Source organism: Labeo rohita, chromosome 5, assembly GCF_022985175.1.
Source record: "Labeo rohita strain BAU-BD-2019 chromosome 5, IGBB_LRoh.1.0, whole genome shotgun sequence".
NCBI lineage: Eukaryota > Metazoa > Chordata > Actinopteri > Cypriniformes > Cyprinidae > Labeo > Labeo rohita.
In genome coordinates this window covers 31574089-31593688 of record NC_066873.1, presented here as the reverse complement: position 1 = coordinate 31593688, position 19600 = coordinate 31574089, and the positions used below count along the sequence as shown (strand labels likewise).

Sequence of the window (19600 nt, the reverse complement as noted above, 5' to 3'; positions counted from 1 at the left end):
TCTATTATGTTTTGTCCATTGATAATGATAAAGAAATACAGTAAAGAATTGATGTTTGTTTTTTCTCGTGGGAAGCTACAGTATGTAGCAACAGTCAATTCAGCTCTCAAGTCAATGGAAAAAAGGGCCTGTTCTGAACAAGGTTCACAGGCACTCTGCACCAGCATGAGAATAAGAACTATTTTGGTGGAAAACTTACATCTATTTCCAAAACTAACCTGGTTCTCTCCATCTCTCTCTCTCTGCCCCAATTTATGGCTCTCTGCCTGAGCTTGGTTTTACAAGGTGAACACTGCTGCAATAATTATCATTTAAGAGGGACCGTCCCTGACTCCGGACACATATTGCCATTCATTTAAGGCAGGCACACATCGAGAGGCTTAAAGGTCAGGGTTTTATAGCTGATCTTGTTGCCGAAATAAAGAATAACTCATTGCCTCTCGAGTTCTGTACTCCACGATTGCTCTTTCCCGTCCCACTTCATTTCATTTCTGTCTTGTTTCATGCCTCCTTCACGTCTCTCTTTCACCTTTGCCTAACATACTCTTTCTAACACCTCTATTTTCTCACTGGATCCTCATTTAACACACTGCCCTACCTGTCCTCATTACAGTCCTCTCTCGCTCCAGCACTCACGTCATTGACTCTCGCTTGTCAGCGCCGCGCTGACAATAGACGTTTCCGTCCATCAACTCTCTCCTACCTAAATCTTGCTCCTCCAGAACGGCTGACCATTACAGTACTTTCCTCCTGTCACTCTCTGGCTCATTCCTTTTCTCCTCTATCTCATGTTTATTTCATCCAATCTTCCTTCAGTGCTGCTTTTCTCCCAGGAGTATGGAGAGATCTCAATAATTGAGGAGGCTGTCCATTACTGGACACGGGGAACTTTCAGTGCCCCACTTACTCCATAAGCAGACATACAGTCATCAGTATTGCTCTAAAGCATTGCTTTCCGCCGATGAGATCATGAACGTCCATGCTATCCTTAAATGACGCTTTTTTCTTTATGCAACTGACGGATGAGTCACAAAGCTCCATAATCATACAAAATGTTAACAGCATTCATGTCACACAATCATCCTACTGTAGTAAATGTTACCGTGCACGTCAGTTTCATGTAATGGTTTGCCACACTCCCACGCAAACCATTTAACATCTAAATTTCTTGCAAATGTATAACTAATACGAAAAAACATATCAGTGCTTACAAGTCAGCAAAATCACCATGCTAAAGTTTTAGAGAAGATGAGAAGCTTTATTTATAATTATAGAATATGTAATATAAATGTTTTTCAAAAATCTTGTAGCACCAATGTGGTTCCAATATACACTACCTTCCAAAAGTTTGGAAACACCCTGGCAAACTGTGGTTTTCGACGATATCAGCATAAATCCTTATCTTTTTTTGGTGCAAAAACATTAAAGTGACTTGACATTATCATTGAAGATCAGCAATAATCATTTTTCTTTTGATTACGTAATAATGGCAATATATACATGTCAAAGCCAGACTTGCCCCTTTGCCAGCTGTGATTCCTGGTTACTGGTTTAAACTTGGCCCAGGTTTTTAAAAGATTTTTGGGTCAGCACACCTTAATAGCTTCAACAATTGATTGTCAATTAAGTTTAGAATATAATTAATTTAGGCCCAGATTCTGCAGAGCTGTTATAGCTGCTAATGGTTGATATTTTGATGAATCGAAAATATAAGTTTTTTCTATGTATAAACTGTTTATGTTTTTGTAGTTTGTGTTTGATGAATGACTCTTGTCAAAGTTCCTCTGCTTCTTGTCAAGGTTGGCAGCCAAGTCTCTTATCAGTGCAAAATTATCACTAATTAAATGCCAATATTGTCCAAAACCCCACTTTTCTAGGGTGTTTCCAAACTTATTCAATCTTAAAATGATGTACAAACCAGAGTTAGAATGGAGTTGTAGGCAGGTTAGGCAAAATTAATTGCAGAAATTAATGGAGAAGAAAAGAAAGAATTAACAGTACTACGAAAAATATCCATACAAGCACCGTAATTACTCTGCTGCCATATCGCCGTATTACAACACATTCCACAATGTCATTTCTAATTACAATCCGATGAATCTCAAAAACATACTGCTTCTCAATTAACTTCCTTTAGAAGTAACTGAATCATTTTGTGCTTGCATATATGATTAGTCTTCCAGTGACGCAGTCTCGCTCTCAAAAGGGGCTTGCTAATGCAGCATAACTTTATTGCTTGCTGAATCAACAGTCTTTGAACACTTAATATTTCTCATGGATCTTCCCATTTAATTTTCATCACAAAAATGGAACGCTGTATAGTTTGCCAAACTCAGATTACATTTCTGCCAAACTAGAGGACCACTGACGTACTCTGTTGTTTCTCACAGCACTGAAAGGAAGCTAATGCAATAATGTAAAAGGAGCAGGGCTTTCCGTAATGCTTCTCAGTAAATGGCATATTTACATTAACGCTTATGTTAATATATCTGTCCTATGGTGTTACATTATTATAGCACAAATTTATAATGTCACCTTAGAAATTCGAGAACATTTTAGCAGACATTCTTTAAGGATTAATTCACTGTCAGAACAAAATTGTACAGATAATTTACTCACCCCCTTGTCATCCAAGAAATTTATGTCCTTCTTTCTTCACTCGTAAAGAAATTTTTGAGGAAAAAAATTCAGGAATTTTCTCCATATGGTGCCCGCGAGTTTAAACTTTCAAAATGCAGTTTCAGTGCAGCTTCAAAGAGCTCTAAACGATCCCAGCCGAGGACGGTCTTATCTAGCAAGACGATCGGTTATTTTCTAAAATAAAATTACAAATTAAACACTTCTTAACCACAAATGCTCATCTTGTCTAGCTCTGTGATGCGCATGCGCACTCTGTGCACTCCGGTTCAAGACAGTTAGGGTATGTCGAAAAACTTCCTTCTCATTTTCTCCTCCAACTTCAAAATCATCCTACATCACTGTTTTACCTTTTTTTGGAAAGAGCGTATGACTTTCTTTGCACATTCCCTTTGTAAACACTGGGTTGATACTTCTGCAGCGATGTAGGACGGTTTTGAAGCTGGAGGAGAAAATGAGATGGAAGTTTTTCCTACATACCCTAACTGTATTGAACCGGAGGGCACAGATTACGCGTGTGCATCACAGAGCTAGACAAGATGAGCCTTTAAGGTTAAAAAGTATATAAATTGTATATTTTTTTAAAAATAAATGATTGTTTCACTAGATAAGACCCTTCTTCCTTGGCTGGGATCATACAGAGCCCTTTGAAGCTGCATTTAAACTGAAGAAGGGTCTTATTTAGCGAGACAATCGGTTATTTTCTAAAAACACACTTTTAACCACAAATGCTTGTCTTGTCTATTCTCTGCGATGCACATGCGTATTCTGTGCACTCCGGTTCAATACAGTTAGGGTATGTTAAAAACCCATCTCATTTTCTCCTCCAACTTCAAAATCATCCTACATTGCTGTTTTACCTTTTTTTGTAAAGGGCGTTGGACTTTCTTTGCACGTTCACTTTGTAAACACTGGGTCGGTACTTCTGCAATGATGTAGGATGATTTTGAAGTTGGAGGAGAAAATGATATGGGAGTTTTTTGACATACCCTAACTGTACTGAACCGGAGTGCACAGGTTATGCACGCACATCAAAGAGCTAGACAAGACGAGCATTTGAGGTTAAAAAGTATCTACATTTTTTTTAGAAAATAACCAATAATTTTGCTAGATAAGACCCTTCTTCCTTGGTTGGTATTGTACAGAGCCCTTTGAAGTTGCATTTAAACTGCATTTCGAAAGTTCACCATAAAAACATAGTCCACTATTTAGGGAACATTCTTGAAATGTTTTCCTCAAAAAACAATTTCTTTACGAGTGAAGAAAGAAAGACATGAACATTTTGGATGATAGGGGGTGAGGAAATTATTTGTACATTTTTGCTCTGGAAGTTGACTAATTCTTTAATGGAAAGAAAAATGCGCAACACCATAATCTCCGCATATACACAAACTGAATTTTTAATGATGAAATGGTAGGGTATCTGCATTTCTGTAGTAGTGAGATGACGGCATAAAACCAGCTCACAGAACGCATACTGTGATTTCATTAACATACAGCCTGCATGCATAATTCAGACAGCTGGCATTACAATAACTTGCTCTCTTGATGACTGTCCGGTTATCAGACTGCTGTCTGTGTCTTGACTCTTTCTCTTACTCGCTTTATCCATCTCTCTCTCTCTTTTTCTATCTCTGTCTCCATAGATACGCAGACAGTTTTGCCCGTCCCTGCTTCAACCAATTGTTCAGGGATTGAAGCTCGCAGGAAGTAGGTCAGCCTGTGTTGCACTTGGCATAAGGTAAAGGCAGCCGGTGCATTAAAAGACAAATTTTGGGTTAATGTTCATCTAACCTTCAAACAGGGACCATAACACAATTCATAACAGAGACTATGAACTGTGGATTTGTTTTTTCATGATGGGGTAGAATGTGGAGATATCGCTTTGTTAAAAAAAAGAGAAACACCCACCCAGTCTGGGGGGGAGAGGGTTTAAGCAGGGCTTCAGATTGTGACTAAAACAGTCACAAATGTGGCCAAAACGATGTGTATATATATGTACATATATTACGGGTGTTGCGATATACAGTACTAGCGATAATCGTGATATTTAAATAATGAAATATAATTTTCGTGTTAATTAGGGTAATCTGTTTATCTGTTTAGTGTAATTGTTCCTTTTGGATGCAATGGTGTGATTCATTGGTCAAAAATAAATAAATAAATAATTAAATATTATTTTGACTGATAGCATGGTTTGTTTATTTATTTTAATTTTCATGATTTTTACAAATATCACAATATTTTATTATCATGAATTTTTGAGGTCACGATAATGTGTAGTGAAAACATCTGATATTTTGATAGCCCCATTAAATTATATAAATTATATAAATTATTATTTTAAAAATAATAATAATAATAAAATTTTAACAGCAATTTAAAATTGTATTTGCATCGCAAAACACGGAACAACACATGACTCATGAACACACAGCCTTTATGAGCTGAAACACATTACAAAACAGAACACACACTCACAAAAAAAAAAAAAAAATGCTGGGTTAAATACAATCTAAGGCTGGGTGAATTATGGACAAACCCAGCGACTGGGCTGTTTTGACCTAGCAGTTAGTTTAAATGTTTAACCTAATCTTCTGGTAAGTTTTACTTAAATCAGTTATTGTTTAAAAATATGGCTTAAAGTGAACCTAAAATAGGTTGCAAATTAAAAATCAGACAAGTGGCATCAGCAATAATCAAAAGGTCAACATTTATTAATTAGCAATTAATTATTTAATGATTATTTATTAAACTTATTACTAAATGTTAAATTATTGAACATATTAATAAATGTTAATTTCCAAATTGTTTTGGGTTCATTTTAAGCAAGAAGTATAGTCATTTTTAAGCAACAGTTGAGTTACCTCTTCACACTTCACAAGAAATATAGTAATTTGTAAGTAATAGTTACCCAGAAGGTTGGGTTAAACATTTACAAGGTTCATTATTTACCATGAGTTTTACCAAGAGTTTACCTGAACTAAGAATGAACGATACTTCCACAGCATTTATTAATCTTAGTTAATGGTAATTTCAGCATTTACTAATGTGTTATTAAAATCAGAAGTTGTGTTTGTTAACATTAGTTAATGTACTGTGAACTAACATAAACAAACAATGAACAACAATATTTTCATTCACTAACAATAACTAACCTTAATAAGTAGTGTAATGTATTGTTTCATTCACTGTTTGTTCATGTTAGTTAATTGTTGTAAAGTTTAATTAGTTGTAAAGTGTTACACACATTTAACCCAACCACTGGGTCAAAACAAGCCAGTCACTGGGTTTGTCCATATTTCACCCAGTCGGTTGTTTTCAACATTTTTAGAGTGAACAAATCCAATCATAATCACTGTGACATCATTAAATTGGAACACACATTTAAACATAATCAGGAAAACTTGCTAGTTTAAATAACCAAATGATAAAAATAAGCATTTACATTTTCAGATTTAATTCACTGCAGCTAAGAAACATGTGAAGTCAATGCACTATTTTTACTGTATCTAAGCTGAGCTGTTCATTCCTCATTTTAGGAGCCAGGTTCCCAGGTCAGGTTTTTTAGTACGGAGACCCATTTGTGCTTGATCAAATATTATGACTGGGTCATAGAGAAATGTCTGTGGGATCCAGACAGCTGAGACAAACAAGCTGTCATTCAGCTGCAAGGGATTTTATGACAGTGCTTTGAATGTAACTGCATCCTCAACATCAAATCAACATATCAGTCTTCGACTGCAAACATTAGGTAATTGACCTACATAAAGCTGTTAGCCACCAAATGCATCCCCATCAACTCCCCAGAAAATCATCACAACATCACCAAATTAGCAAAAACATCTCTTGTAGATACACTGTTTCTGGTATATCTGAATACACCTGCTCTCCACCACCATCAAACCACACACGCTTGACAAAGAGCTGACAGCATTCACCGTTGACATATCAGCAGTGAGTAACCAATAAAGGCAGGCAGCCAGTGGTGAGCTGAACTCACTGGACCTCATTCATTTAGCATCCACAGGACAGAGCAGGCTGAACCTTTTGCTGACTAGCCACTTCCCAGGGTCCCATCAATCTACAAAGCCTTCAAACTCCCCCTGAAATGGACCTATGTGATCAAACTGGCCCAGTGACGTAACAGTTACTATTCTTACTGGGGCGATCCTTACCTCCGGGGAGCCTGACGTCTGCTGCAAACGTGAGCTATTGTAAAATGCTACTGCTTCTAAAAATAACATAATGGAGCAGCGAGGCTCATAAAGATAGGAACAGTGCTTAGTAATTAAGTATCTTCTAGAGGTCAAAACACTACTCAAAGTAGTGTGGCTTATTTCCTAATTGAGTGTTAGGACAGGGCTCTTGAGAGCCCACTTCTGTTCAATACCAGATTGGTTTCACAGTAACAGAAAGCTGAAATGATAAAGACAAGAATGAAGTTACAAGCATTCTTAAAATGCTGCTACATTTAGTCATACAATATAAAACTGGCATATACATTTTTCAAGTGCTATATCACTCCCAGAAACTCCCAGTTATGAGCCAGTTTGCTCTAATGGCCCGTTTACACCAAAAACGATAACTATAAAGATAATAACGATGTCCATATCTGCATCCACCCCAATGCACAATAACGTTCTGGTTATTACACTATAAGTGCACACTGCAGTTTTGTCAAGCTCTTTGAAGCAGGATGGATTCTGGTTGGCTGTCAATTTTCTGTTGTTCAAAAGATGAAAAAACAATAATAATTGTAAAAGTGATTCCAACAATGGAGTTCTTGTGTTATTGTTATAGTTGTGTTGTTGACTCCACTATTCTTTCACATTTAGAATGCTTTTAATATACATACAATAATGATATATATATATATCGTACACACACACACATATGTATATATATATATATATATATATATATATATATATATATATATATATATAATAACATTCCAATACACTCTAAAAAAAATGCTGGGCTAAGAACAACCCAGTGCTGGGTGAAATATGGACAAACCCAGAGACTGGTTGTTTTGAAGTGGTTGGGCTAAATGTTTAACCCAACCTTCTGGGTAACTCAACTATTGCTTACGAATTACTATATTTCTTGATTAAAATAAACCTAAAATAGGTTGAAAATTAACATGTATTAATATGTTCAATAAACAAACATTTATTAGTAAGTTAAATAAACAATAATTAAATAACAAACATTTTTTAAATTACTTATTAATAAATGATCACCCTTTGATTATTGCCGATGCCTGTAATATTTTTTAAGAGTAGTTAAGTTATATAAAACTACCCAGAGGGTTGGGTTAAACATTTAACCCAACCGCTGGGTCAAAACAACCCAGTCGCTGGGTTCATCCATATTTTACCCAGTGCTGGGTTGTATTTAACCCAGCATTTTTAGGGTGTATAAATGCTATTATTCAATATTAAAATATAACATCCAAATGAATGTTGCAAATATACACAAAGTATATTTTTCAGTACTAAATTTTCATATTATAAGTATATTATATTGCATGTTTTCTAAAGAAAATTCAGCTTCAGTATTTTGATGCTGCAACATTGCATTTTCGCCTCCCGGAAGAATAAATACAAAGGTTACTCTACTCCCACAAACGTACCAGAATTAGTCCTGTGGAGTTAAAAAAGGCAAAACTACATGATGACACTTTCATTCCGTTACAATAATCATTTGTTATCTGGTATAATATGCTATACTATACTAATATTGCACATACATGGCAAACAAATGACATGTCCTATACATAAATATTTGGAGTGCTATATCACTCACAAAAACTCCAAGTTTTGAACCAGTTTGCTTTAAGTTTAATGCAAAATTAAATTTAAACGTGACATCTAAATTCATAGGCCTATATTCTAGCTAATCCATCTTATTTTTCTTTTTTGTAAATGTATATTTAGGCACAATGTATATTTCTCAGTACACTGTGTACAATTGTGAAAGTGAAAAGTGAAAGTAAAAACAAATCAAAAATTAAAATTAAATTAGATCTAAAAATCTAAATGCTAGATTTTTAAGGAGGTTTCAGACTTTTTGGACCACACTGTATACTGATAATGTCTTTTTGCTCTGCAGCCAGTTGTAGCCCTTAGTAATAACACTCATTACATTTGGGTATTTACATAAAGGTTTTCTTAACTTAGGGGGTTTTGTTGCAACTTGGCCCAGATTCAGTGTTTTGACGCTGCAACATTGCATTTCCCCTCCCACAAGGTTAAAAATAAAGGTTACTCTACTCTCACAAACATACCAAAAAATTAGCCCTGTGGAGTTAACAACGACAGAACTACATGATAACAATTTCTGATTTTGGTATAAGACTGCTATACAGTACTTCAGTTCTTGAAGCACCAGGATCATATTTCCTAATATTTAAAGGCCAGTGACAAGCCAGAGGTTTTGCATATGTCATATTTGTTTAACTGCATCTGAACAATAAAAGGGGCTGAGCTTAATTCAGTAACACACTGATACACACTTCATGGATAAAATGGGTATTTTTTTTCCTCAACATCAGCATCAAGTAATCTGTCACCCTGTTAACAGGTTGTTCCAACCTCAACTTGCTAGAGATGTGTGGTCATAGTCGAACTAACAGGTTGTTCAGGCAACAACCTGTTAGTAGGTGATCGACTGACAACACAACTTCCTTTCAGATAAGTGGTTCCGCCCACGTTGTTTCAGCAGATATGAAAATTGTGAAACATTTAGAAGGCCAGATCGTGCGGAAACTCTAACACTGAAGCCATCTGACTAACATTTTATTTTGCCTGTAGACTCAATGTTTTGCAATACCTCAACGTGCCTGACGCCCGCCTGCTCGTGCATCTCTCGCGACGTGTTCAAAACACAAACCCATCAAGGCCTAAATTAAAATAAAAAAATATACACACATGACTGACACATGTAAACACAAACAGTCTTACCGGTCCCCTCCTCTTTAAAGTCACGTTTTTCCACAGGAGAAGGTGTAGCTGGTGAAGAAATCCCATTTTCGATGAGTTGAACAATGAAGTCGCAAATTATAATATATTCATCACAGTGTTGTTGTTGTTTTGAGATTCCGCTCTATCTGCATTTTGTCCTCCCCGGCGTGTGACAAAGCCAAACATCCTGAATTAAGAGGGCTGGGTTTGTGAACAAAATGCTCTTTTGGTAGCAGCAGATGTAGATATTCGCATCTCATAGAGAAGTGGGCGGAGATACTCCTGTCAGCTTCAGCCAAACGTAGCGAACGAACGTTTCTTATTGCTACAGTAACTTGAGCGCACGGAGTGTGCGACCGATGTGTCAGGTAGATCAGATGTGATTTTTATGGTAATCTAGCGGCTGCCTCAGCTGGATTACTGATGCGCTGCTGAATCCTCATCATTCTGCGACGCCTGGCTATTTATAGAAACTCCATCGATGTGAGAACATTTTAATCTCACCATCTTTAGCTTTACTTCTGGGACTGAGGTAATCCCTCCTGGCTGGACAGACTTCACCGAGATCACATTTTATTTTGTGGCTGTCGCGGATTGCATTATGTCTGTCATCTTTGATCAGAGTACTGTATGTTATTGTAGCGAGTTACCCTTGAAAAGAGTTGAGAGAGAGAAGCGAATAGCACCCTCTGCAGCACAGCACTGGTTTCAACAGCACATTGTTAGACAAAAATAGTCCTAGTAATCAGTTCTCACAGGCAGCACGATTTGTGAAAAAAAAACAACAACATGACATAGGCCTATAATAAACACGTTCGTAGTAACAACCATTAGACACGCATCAAGGTCAGATGTTGTGAGGCAACTCTGTGGGAGACCATTAAGTGAAGGATTATAAATATTATCAGTTGTGCTTTTGAACACATTTTTTTGAAGGGAACCTTGGGTATTATGACATGTATGCTTAATATACCGTAAATGATGTCTCTTACTAAATATGTAGTAGAAAACCCACAAAAGATTTGTGTTATTTAAAAGCTCCACATCACCACACTATGGGGGGCGCCATTATGACATGAAATGGTTGCGCTCGGTGAGCTACCTGTTGCTATTTTTACCACACAATTCAGTAGATGAAAGTGTAGGCTTAAACCAATGGTTGTACCATCGATTTTCCCCACAAGGATTCTAGATGCCCCCTGGATATCGAGTGAAATCCGCACAGAGAAACTCTTCAGTGGCATTATAACAAACGTTGACATGTTTACATCCTGCCAGGATGGCATCTAGCATTTTTTGTCTCTGCCGTTTGTAAGCTCTTTTAATCGCTGTGGTCTATTAAAAGCCTCAAAGGCATCAAGGCTAAAGTAGAGAAAACAAAGAAGTGGGTCTTTAGAAAGTTTTATTAGTCCACGGGCGTCTTCCCATTCTTTGCTCCTCTTCTTATTGTTGGAAAAGCAGTGACGACTTACATACAGTGTTGCCAAGTCCACGGTTTTCCCATGGAAGTGACCCCAATAACATCATATTTAGTCCCTGAAATACATATTTCGGGACGCCTGACAAAAAAAAGGGTATTTTATCCCCCTGAACATGATTTTTAACAGGGGACCCCCCTCAAAACGCGATTGGGCTAGTTTTGAGTAGCAGTTGGGTGGGTTTTGTTGTGAAAACCTAGCAACGCTGCTTACATCACTTCTCTTGTTGCCCTTTGACTGAAAGTTAAATCAAAAACTACACAATGTGGCATCATATCAGTATTTTATTTTCTGAGTTGTGTTGCGGTAAAAATAGCAACGGGTAGTGGCAGTAGTTCAAGGAGTGCAGCCATTTCACGTAATTGAAAAAATGGCAGCCCCCCCTCTTCCCATAGTCCAAAATATGTATAAAACTTTTTAAAGCACCCTCTCCTTTCTTTTTAAAGGAGAAGTCCACTTCCAGAACAACAATTTACAGATAATGTTTCTTTCTTCAGTCGTAAAGAAATTGTGTTTTTTGAGGAAAACATTTCAGGATTTTTCTCCATATAATGGACTGATATGGTGCCCCGAGTTTAAACTTCCAAAATGCTGTTTAATGCGGCTTCAAACGATCCCAAATGTGGTTGTAAACAATCCAGTTTTTAGTGAAACAGTCGTTTTTCTTTCATTAAATAAATACAATTTAAATACTTTTTAATCTCAAATGCTTGTCTTGTCTTACTCTTTCTGAACTCTGTGTATACCCAAGACAGTTAGGGTATGTTGAAAAACTCTGACCGTATTTTCTCCCTCAACTTCAAAAATCATTTCAAAATCATCCTACATCACTGCAGAAGTTCCGACCCAGTCTTTGCAAAGTGAATATATAAAGAAAATGAAACACCCTTAACAAAAAAGCTAAAACAGCGATATAGGGTGATTTTGAAGTTGAGGGAGAAAATACGGTCAGAGTTTTTTGACATACCCTAACTGTTTTGAGCCAGAATATACAGAGCTCAGGGAGAGCAAGACAAGACAAGCGTTTGACATTAAAAAGTATATAAATTGTATTATTTTTAATACAAATGAAAATAACCAATCGTTTCACTAAATAAGACCCTTCTTCCTCGGCTGGGATCGTTCACAAACGCATTTGGGATCGTTTGAAGCCAAGGGGGTGGGGTGAGTATATTATCTGTAAATTGTTGGTCTGAAAATGGACTTTTCCTTTAAATAATGTAAGTCTTTCATGGATTGTCTGCTACATATTTCAGTAAGAAACATAATTTACATTTTATTAAGCCATATGAGTCTTAATACCTGGTGTTCCCTATAAGTAAATGAAACTACCATGTACTGACCTATAGTCAGACTTCCGAATAATCTATTCTCATAGGCTATTCTTAATATTTCAGTGAATGAATCGGCCCTTTGAATCTGAATGAAAAGGCTCCTTAGTGAAGGTTAACTGAAACACAAGGGAATTATTTTTTGTTAATGGTGGTGATGTTTCTGTGCACTGGAAGCATCTATCATCAAGACAAATTCCTTCTGTGTGTAAGCATATTGAAGAATTGATTCAGTGTTTTTAATGAGTCAGTTGAGTGAATGATTCAACTAGCTCATTACAAAAAGACACTGAACCACTGAATCTGTTTACTGTACACATTTGTTAGATCAGGTCCCTACGCCAGACAATTAGGATCCAGCCCCGGACACCAGATCCCATCAGAAAAGATCAGTCTTTCCGGTAACAGAACAACTAGTCAGCAAGCTGTAGTTACCCCAACCTCACTAACAGCAGGTTTCTGTCAGTTATGAAGTTGACCGATGGAAGCCAGAAAAGAGCAGAAGCAGGAGACGAAGTGATGATGGTAAAAAGGTATAACAGAATTTATTGAACAGTTGCGTGTGTCTCAATGTTCAAACTTTGTCTGGGGAATACAGCTCAAAGAACAATGATATATCAAACGGATTCAACATCCCATAAACCTTGAATTTCCATAAACATCCCCGTTATCTATTTCTTAGACCAAACAATTCATGAAACCCCACAATCATGGAACTGAACAATAATGAAAATGCATAAGCAGGGAAAATAATAAGAAATATGAAATATAAAAACATATAAATGAATAATATAAATGAATAATATGAATAAATGAATAAATGATAAATACTTAAATAATCAAATAAATAATTAAATATGAATTATGTGAATGACTAATGATTATAAACTGATTATAAATAATTATGTAAATAAATAAAATTGAAAACAAATGTAAAATTTAAACACAACACAATACTTTGCATGGAAAGATCTAAGGATCTTTCACTCCCCCCTCTTAATCATATATGATTGAATTAAATGATTATTACAAGCAAACTTTCATAATCTTTATCAAACACATCTTTAAAAAGTTTGGATGGCCAGTTCATACTTTTCCCTTCTACATGTTCTTAAAAGAACAGGTTATCGTGCGTACCAGCGTCAGTTGGGGGAGTATGTCGTCTAGCATTGGATGATGGCCTGAATGTGAAAGGCCTTGTGACAGTCAAACGTCTGATAAGACAAATCAACACCTTAATAGTAATGCATAAGAACAAAATGATGATTAAAGCTGAAATTACCACTACTACAGATTTTTTTAAATGATCCCAAATTGGTCCCAATATCGATTTAAACCATGTGTCCCAATCAGATGAGAAAAGGCTGTTATCTTCATTAAGTTTAGTTACTTGCTCATGCAGGACCTTAGCTAAATTAGGGACTGTCTTTCTGGCATTGTCTGGAATGTATAAGCAACATTCAGTTGCAATCACTTTGCAAGTCCTGCCTTGGGAAGCTAAGACTATGTCAAGAGCCATTCGATTTTGCAAAACAACCTTTCTCATTGCGTGTATTTCGTCTGAAATATTAGCAATTGAAATGAGTGTGATACTGGCTGTAGCTTCAAATGCTTCATGTAATGCTTGTAATTCATTCTGTAAATCAGTTACTCCTAAGAATGGAAATAATCTTCCTAACCATTTTTCAGTCTCTGAAATTGAACGTTTAGTACGTGTCATGATTAAATGGTGTTTCACATAATCCTCTGGCACTACTCGCATTGCTGGTAAGAGATAGGCCAAAAACATCTACCCACCCATCCCTTTGGAAGGAATGGATAAGCCTTGTCACCACAAACAAAGTGTGTACCATTAGGAGCAAAAATTGGAGAGGCACATTTAGCTTGGAATTGGTTGAACCGTTCCCTTCTATGCACCAGGAAGAATTCCCTTCGAATATTATACTAAGAGCAAATTGATGGCTAGACTCAGTACTAGTACTGCTGTATGTTGGCAAATACCACAAATTAAAAATGGGATGAGAACAATTTCTGTTGTGACACACACTGTTTGTGAACAGCCATCTACTTTCCCATGGATAATCTACAACTTTAAAAACACATCTGTAAGGGTTTGACATTATCAGTGGTTTCATGATCATACACTTGGCACCAGCTTCACCTTGTGATTTGGTACAATTAGAATCTCCAAAGATCATAGTGAAAACATACTCTTTAGTGTAATAATTAAAAATGAACCACTGGCCTGGTTTTAACTTAGATTCTGGAGAAAATCTTGTATGACAGTTATGTGGTTTAAATTTCAATACCCCTGTATATATGTTGATTGAAGGCCAAAATAGATATTGAGTGCATACAGTTAGAGTCCAGCTTGGTTGATTTTCAGGGTGGTGTATCCATGAATCATCCCGAAACCTACAGCTAGTATAGCTCTGTCATGTGACAACACTTGCAACTGTTCCAGTTGTGACTCTTGAAGCTCAGAATGTCTCTGCTCGCGGAATGAAGACACCCAACCGGAATTCACAAACTCTTGCCAGTCTGTCCTTCCGGCAGAATCCCGAGGCTGGAAATGTAGGTTCCAGCTATTCTGTCTGCTGGTGGTTGTCACCAAGGAGAGTTCTCAGTATGATAAGGCCTGAATCTTTCAGCGAAGTTCTTGAAGGCTGCTGACATAAATCTGTGAAAATATAAACACAAAAATGGAAAACAAGAGAGCTTCATGGCCATAAAAACAACTTTGTTTTAAACAATTTAATTTTGTTTTGACTCCCATAAGATTATCTGGTGACTAGACAGCAGTTGGTGTAAGCTACCCATGAGCCCCCACCCACCATATCTTCATCATGAGGGTGGCCCCCAAGTCACTAAAAGACAAGGTTCTTCCTCATGACTCCATCCTACAGCGTTTCGCCAGGTTGTTTAAGATTTGGGAACTAATTTACAATGACTAATATGTGTCCATCTAGTTTTACCTAGCAATTTTACTGCTGAAGGGGTAACTAATAAAACCATATAAGGACCATCCCATCGTGGTTCTAGACCTGAATGTTGTAATTTTTTTACATAAATCATTTGCCCTGGTACAATACTATGTCCCCCCCTCTGGAGGCAATTTCCACGCATCCTGAACCTGTTTTTGTGCCTTTTGTATTGCTTCAGTCAAAGCCATACAATATGTCAAAAGAGAATCTGACATCAAATGTATATCTGCCTCAGCAAGATCTGGAGTGCCTGGTAGTGACATTGGTCGACCTGTGATCACCTCAAAAGGGCTTAGCCCAGTTTCTTTGTTAACTGATGAACGGATACTACACAGAACCAATGGAAGGGCATCTACCCACGTTAATCCTGTCGTTCCGTATTTACCCAGTCATGTTTTTAGCGTGCGATTAAGTCGTTCGGCCATGCCTGATGACTGAGGATGCCCTGGACAGTGGAAGTGCCATTGAATCCCCAGAAGTCTGCAGACTTCCTGACATGCCTGACCAGTAAAGTGTGTGCCCTGATCAGAATCAATAGTGTGTGGCATTCCCCATCTGGGAATGATGTCTCGAGCCAGTACTTTAGCTGTAAAGGCAGCAGTGCCTTTTTTTTGTGGGAAAAGCTTCTACCCACCTTGAGAATTTGTCAACTATGACTAAGACATCTTGATAACCCTTGCATTTTGGTAGAGTTATAAAGTCACATTGCAATTCACAAAACAGCCCTGAGGGTGCAGGGGTTCTGCTTGCAACTGATGGAATTGGGGGTGCCGAATTGTGTTTTTGGCAAGTCACACATCCGCGAACCATTTCTTCCGCATGTTTCCTAAAAACCCTCGCCCACCAAATTGTGTTAAAACATGAACACATTTGAAAAACGCCTAAGTGTCCGACACTGTGAATCTTTGTGGCCAAATAAGGAATCAAGGCTTTTGGAGCTATGATTCGCTGTTGAAATCTCCAAATTTTGTCATCTGCCAATTTACAACCATTTTCAATCCTTTTCCATTTCTCCTCTCTGGAGCGTTGATCCTGTATCTCAGCTATGTCTTTGAGCTGTGAGTAGTATGTCACACGCAGATGACATGTTCGAGCAGTAGGAGTTTCTGTCGTTCTTGCGGTGGCAGCTGCAGCTGCCTGGTCAGCAAGGGTATTTCCTTTAACCTCACTCGAACCTCCCCTCAGGTGGGCTTTTACCTTCAGCACCGCAACCTGTTTTGGAAGCTGCAGAGCTTTCAGGAGTTCCTCCACCCCCCGACCATTCTTAATGGGGGTTCCTGCAGACGTGAGGAAACCTCTCTGCTGCCAGCCTGCTCGGAAGTCATGCACAGTACCAAAGGCATAACGAGAGTCAGTATAAATGTTAGCCGTTTTATTTTCAGCCAATTCACATGCTTTTGCGAGTGCGATCAATTCAGCTTGCTGAGCTGACGTTCCCGGTGATAGGGCACCAGAAGCTAAAACTTCTGAGTCTGTGGTTACTGCCCACCCTGCCTTGCGTTCCCCTTTGTCCACAAAAGATGAACCATCAGTGTATAGAATCAAATCAGGATTTTAGAGTGGTGAATTATCTAAGTGCTCATCCACACTTAACATTTGTACAATCTCTACACAGTCATGGCTGTCGGGAATTGCTTCAGATGGAGCAAGCAATGTGGCTGGATTTGATGAAGTGGCTTTTTCAATAGTTATGTTTGGCATCTCTAGTGCAGTGGACCATTTAATCCATCTAGGAAGTGTTACACGAGCAGCTCTCCCTAGCGATAACGGTGCATGCACAGAGGGTGGGCAACGAATGGTTATCTTTTGGTAAAGCACTACGGGTGTTGCACATTGCAAGGCCAAATAGACTGCCTGAACTGCTCGTAAACACGGCCCCCAGCCTTAAGAGACAGCGTCAAGCTGGTGTGAATAATACCCTACAGGTTTATTTTGATCCCCCCATTCCTGAGTTAAAACAGATGTCATGTAGCCTTTTTGTTCATTCACATGCAATGTAAAAGACTTTCTGTGATCGGGCGCTTCGCATAAGGCATGTTTTAGTTCCTCAAAAGCCATTTTAGCTTCAGAAGTCCAGTTAACTGGATCTTGGGCTCTTGGATTTCCCTTTAACAAATTAAGGGTTGTGATTTTTCTGCATACCCCTCAATCCAACCACGACTCTAATTGCATAGGCCCAAAAAGGATCTCAGCTCTCGAATGGTTTGAGGAACTGGATGTGATTTAAAAGCCTCACAGCGACTAGGTGTTATACGCCTTTCACCCTGTGATATACAGTGGGTATGGAAAGTATTCAGACCCCCTTAAATTTTTCACTCTTTGTTATATTGCAGCCATTTGCTAAAGTCATTTAAGTTCATTTTTTTCCTCATTAATGTACACACAGCACCCCATATTGACAGAAAAACACAGAATTGTTGACATTTTTGCAGATTTATTAAAAAAGAAAAACTGAAATATCACATGGTCCTAAGTATTCAGACCCTTTGCTGTGACACTCATATATTTAACTCAGGTGCTGTCCATTTCTTCTGATCATCCTTGAGATGGTTCTACACCTTCATTTGAGTCCAGCTGTGTTTGATTATACTGATTGGACTTGATTAGAAAAGCCAAACACCTGTCTATATAAGACCTTACAGCTCACAGTGCATGTCAGAGCAAATGAGAATCATGAGGTCAAAGGAACTGCCTGAAGAGCTTAGAGACAGAATTGTGGCAAGGTTACAAAAACATTTCTGCTGCACTTAAGGTTCCTAAGAGCACAGTGGCCTCCATAATCCTTAAATGGAAGACGTTTGGGACGACCAGAACCCTTCCTAGAGCTGGCCGTCCGGTCAAATTCAGCTATCAGGGGAGAAGAGCCTTGGTGAGAGAGGTAAAGAAGAACCCAAAGATCACTGTGGCTGAGCTCCAGAGATGCAGTCGGGAGATGGGAGAAAGTTGTAGAAAGTCAACCATCACTGCAGCCCTCCACCAGTCGGGGCTTTATGGCAGAGTGGCCTGACGGAAGTCTCTCCTCAGTGCAAGACACATGAAAGCCCACATGGAGTTTACTGAAAAACACCTGAAGGACTCCAAGATGGTGAGAAATAAGATTCTCTGGTCTGATGAGACCAAGATAGAACTTTTTTGGCCTTAATTCTAAGCGGTATGTGTGGAGAAAACCAGGCACTGCTCATCACCTGTCCAATACAGTCCCAACAGTGAAGCATGGTGGTGGCAGCATCATGCTGTGGGGGTGTTTTTCAGCTGCAGGGACAGGACGACTGGTTGCAATCGAGGGAAAGATGAATGCGGCCAAGTACAGGGATATCCTGGACGAAAACCTTCTCCAGAGCGCTCAGGACCTCAGACTGGGCCAAAGGTTTACCTTCCAACAAGACAATGACCCTAAGCACACAGCTAAAATAACGAAGGAGTGGCTTCACAACAACTCCGTGACTGTTCTTGAATGGCCCAGCCAGAGCCCTGACTTAAACCCAATTGAGCATCTCTGGAAAGACCTAAAAATGGCTGTCCACCAACATTTACCATCCAACCTGACAGAACTGAAGAGGATCTGCAAGGAGGAATGGCAGAGGATCCCCAAATCCAGGTGTGAAAAACTTGTTGCATCTTTCCCAAAAAGACTCATGGCTGTATTAGATCAAAAGGGTGCTTCTACTAAATACTGAGCAAAGGGTCTGAATACTTAGGACCATGTGATATTTCAGTTTTTCTTTTTTAATAAATCTGCAAAAATGTCAACAATTCTGTGTTTTTCTGTCAATATGGGGTGCTGTGTGTACATTAATGAGGAAAAAAAATGAACTTAAATGATTTTAGCAAATGGCTGCAATATAACAAAGAGTGAAAAATTTAAGGGGGTCTGAATACTTTCCGTACCCACTGTACTTTGACCCAAATAAATTACTTCTGTCTGACACAGTTGAGCTTTTTTCAGGTTTGCTCTGTGACCTTTGCTGTACAGGAAATCAAGCAGCCGCTTGACTTCTCTTTCATCTTCGGTTTTATCTGCTGAACAAATCAAAATATCAGCAGCATATTGAATGATAACTGATGTTGAATCAAAATCTTTCAAATGTTTTTGCAAAGACTTATGATAGATTGTAGGCAAATTATGTAGGCCTTGCGGCAACCTTGTGAAGGTGTACTGTTGACCTTTAATTGTAAATGAGAACCATGATTGGATTTCC

The 19600-nt window shown here is 38.2% G+C and overlaps 1 protein-coding gene across 3 annotated transcripts in view; it reads right to left on the bottom strand.

The window, feature by feature from the left end:
* abca2 (ATP-binding cassette, sub-family A (ABC1), member 2) overlaps positions 1-10272 on the bottom strand; it is an 84549-nt gene extending 74277 nt beyond the window's left edge. For all 3 annotated transcript variants that reach the window (XM_051110966.1, XM_051110968.1, XM_051110967.1), the window contains exon 1: positions 9609-10272. In XM_051110966.1, coding sequence (XP_050966923.1) covers positions 9609-9674 — 66 coding nt within the window. In that variant the 5' untranslated portion in view covers positions 9675-10272. The remainder of the gene's footprint in view (positions 1-9608) is intronic.
* Between the last annotated feature and the right edge of the window lie 9328 nt (positions 10273-19600).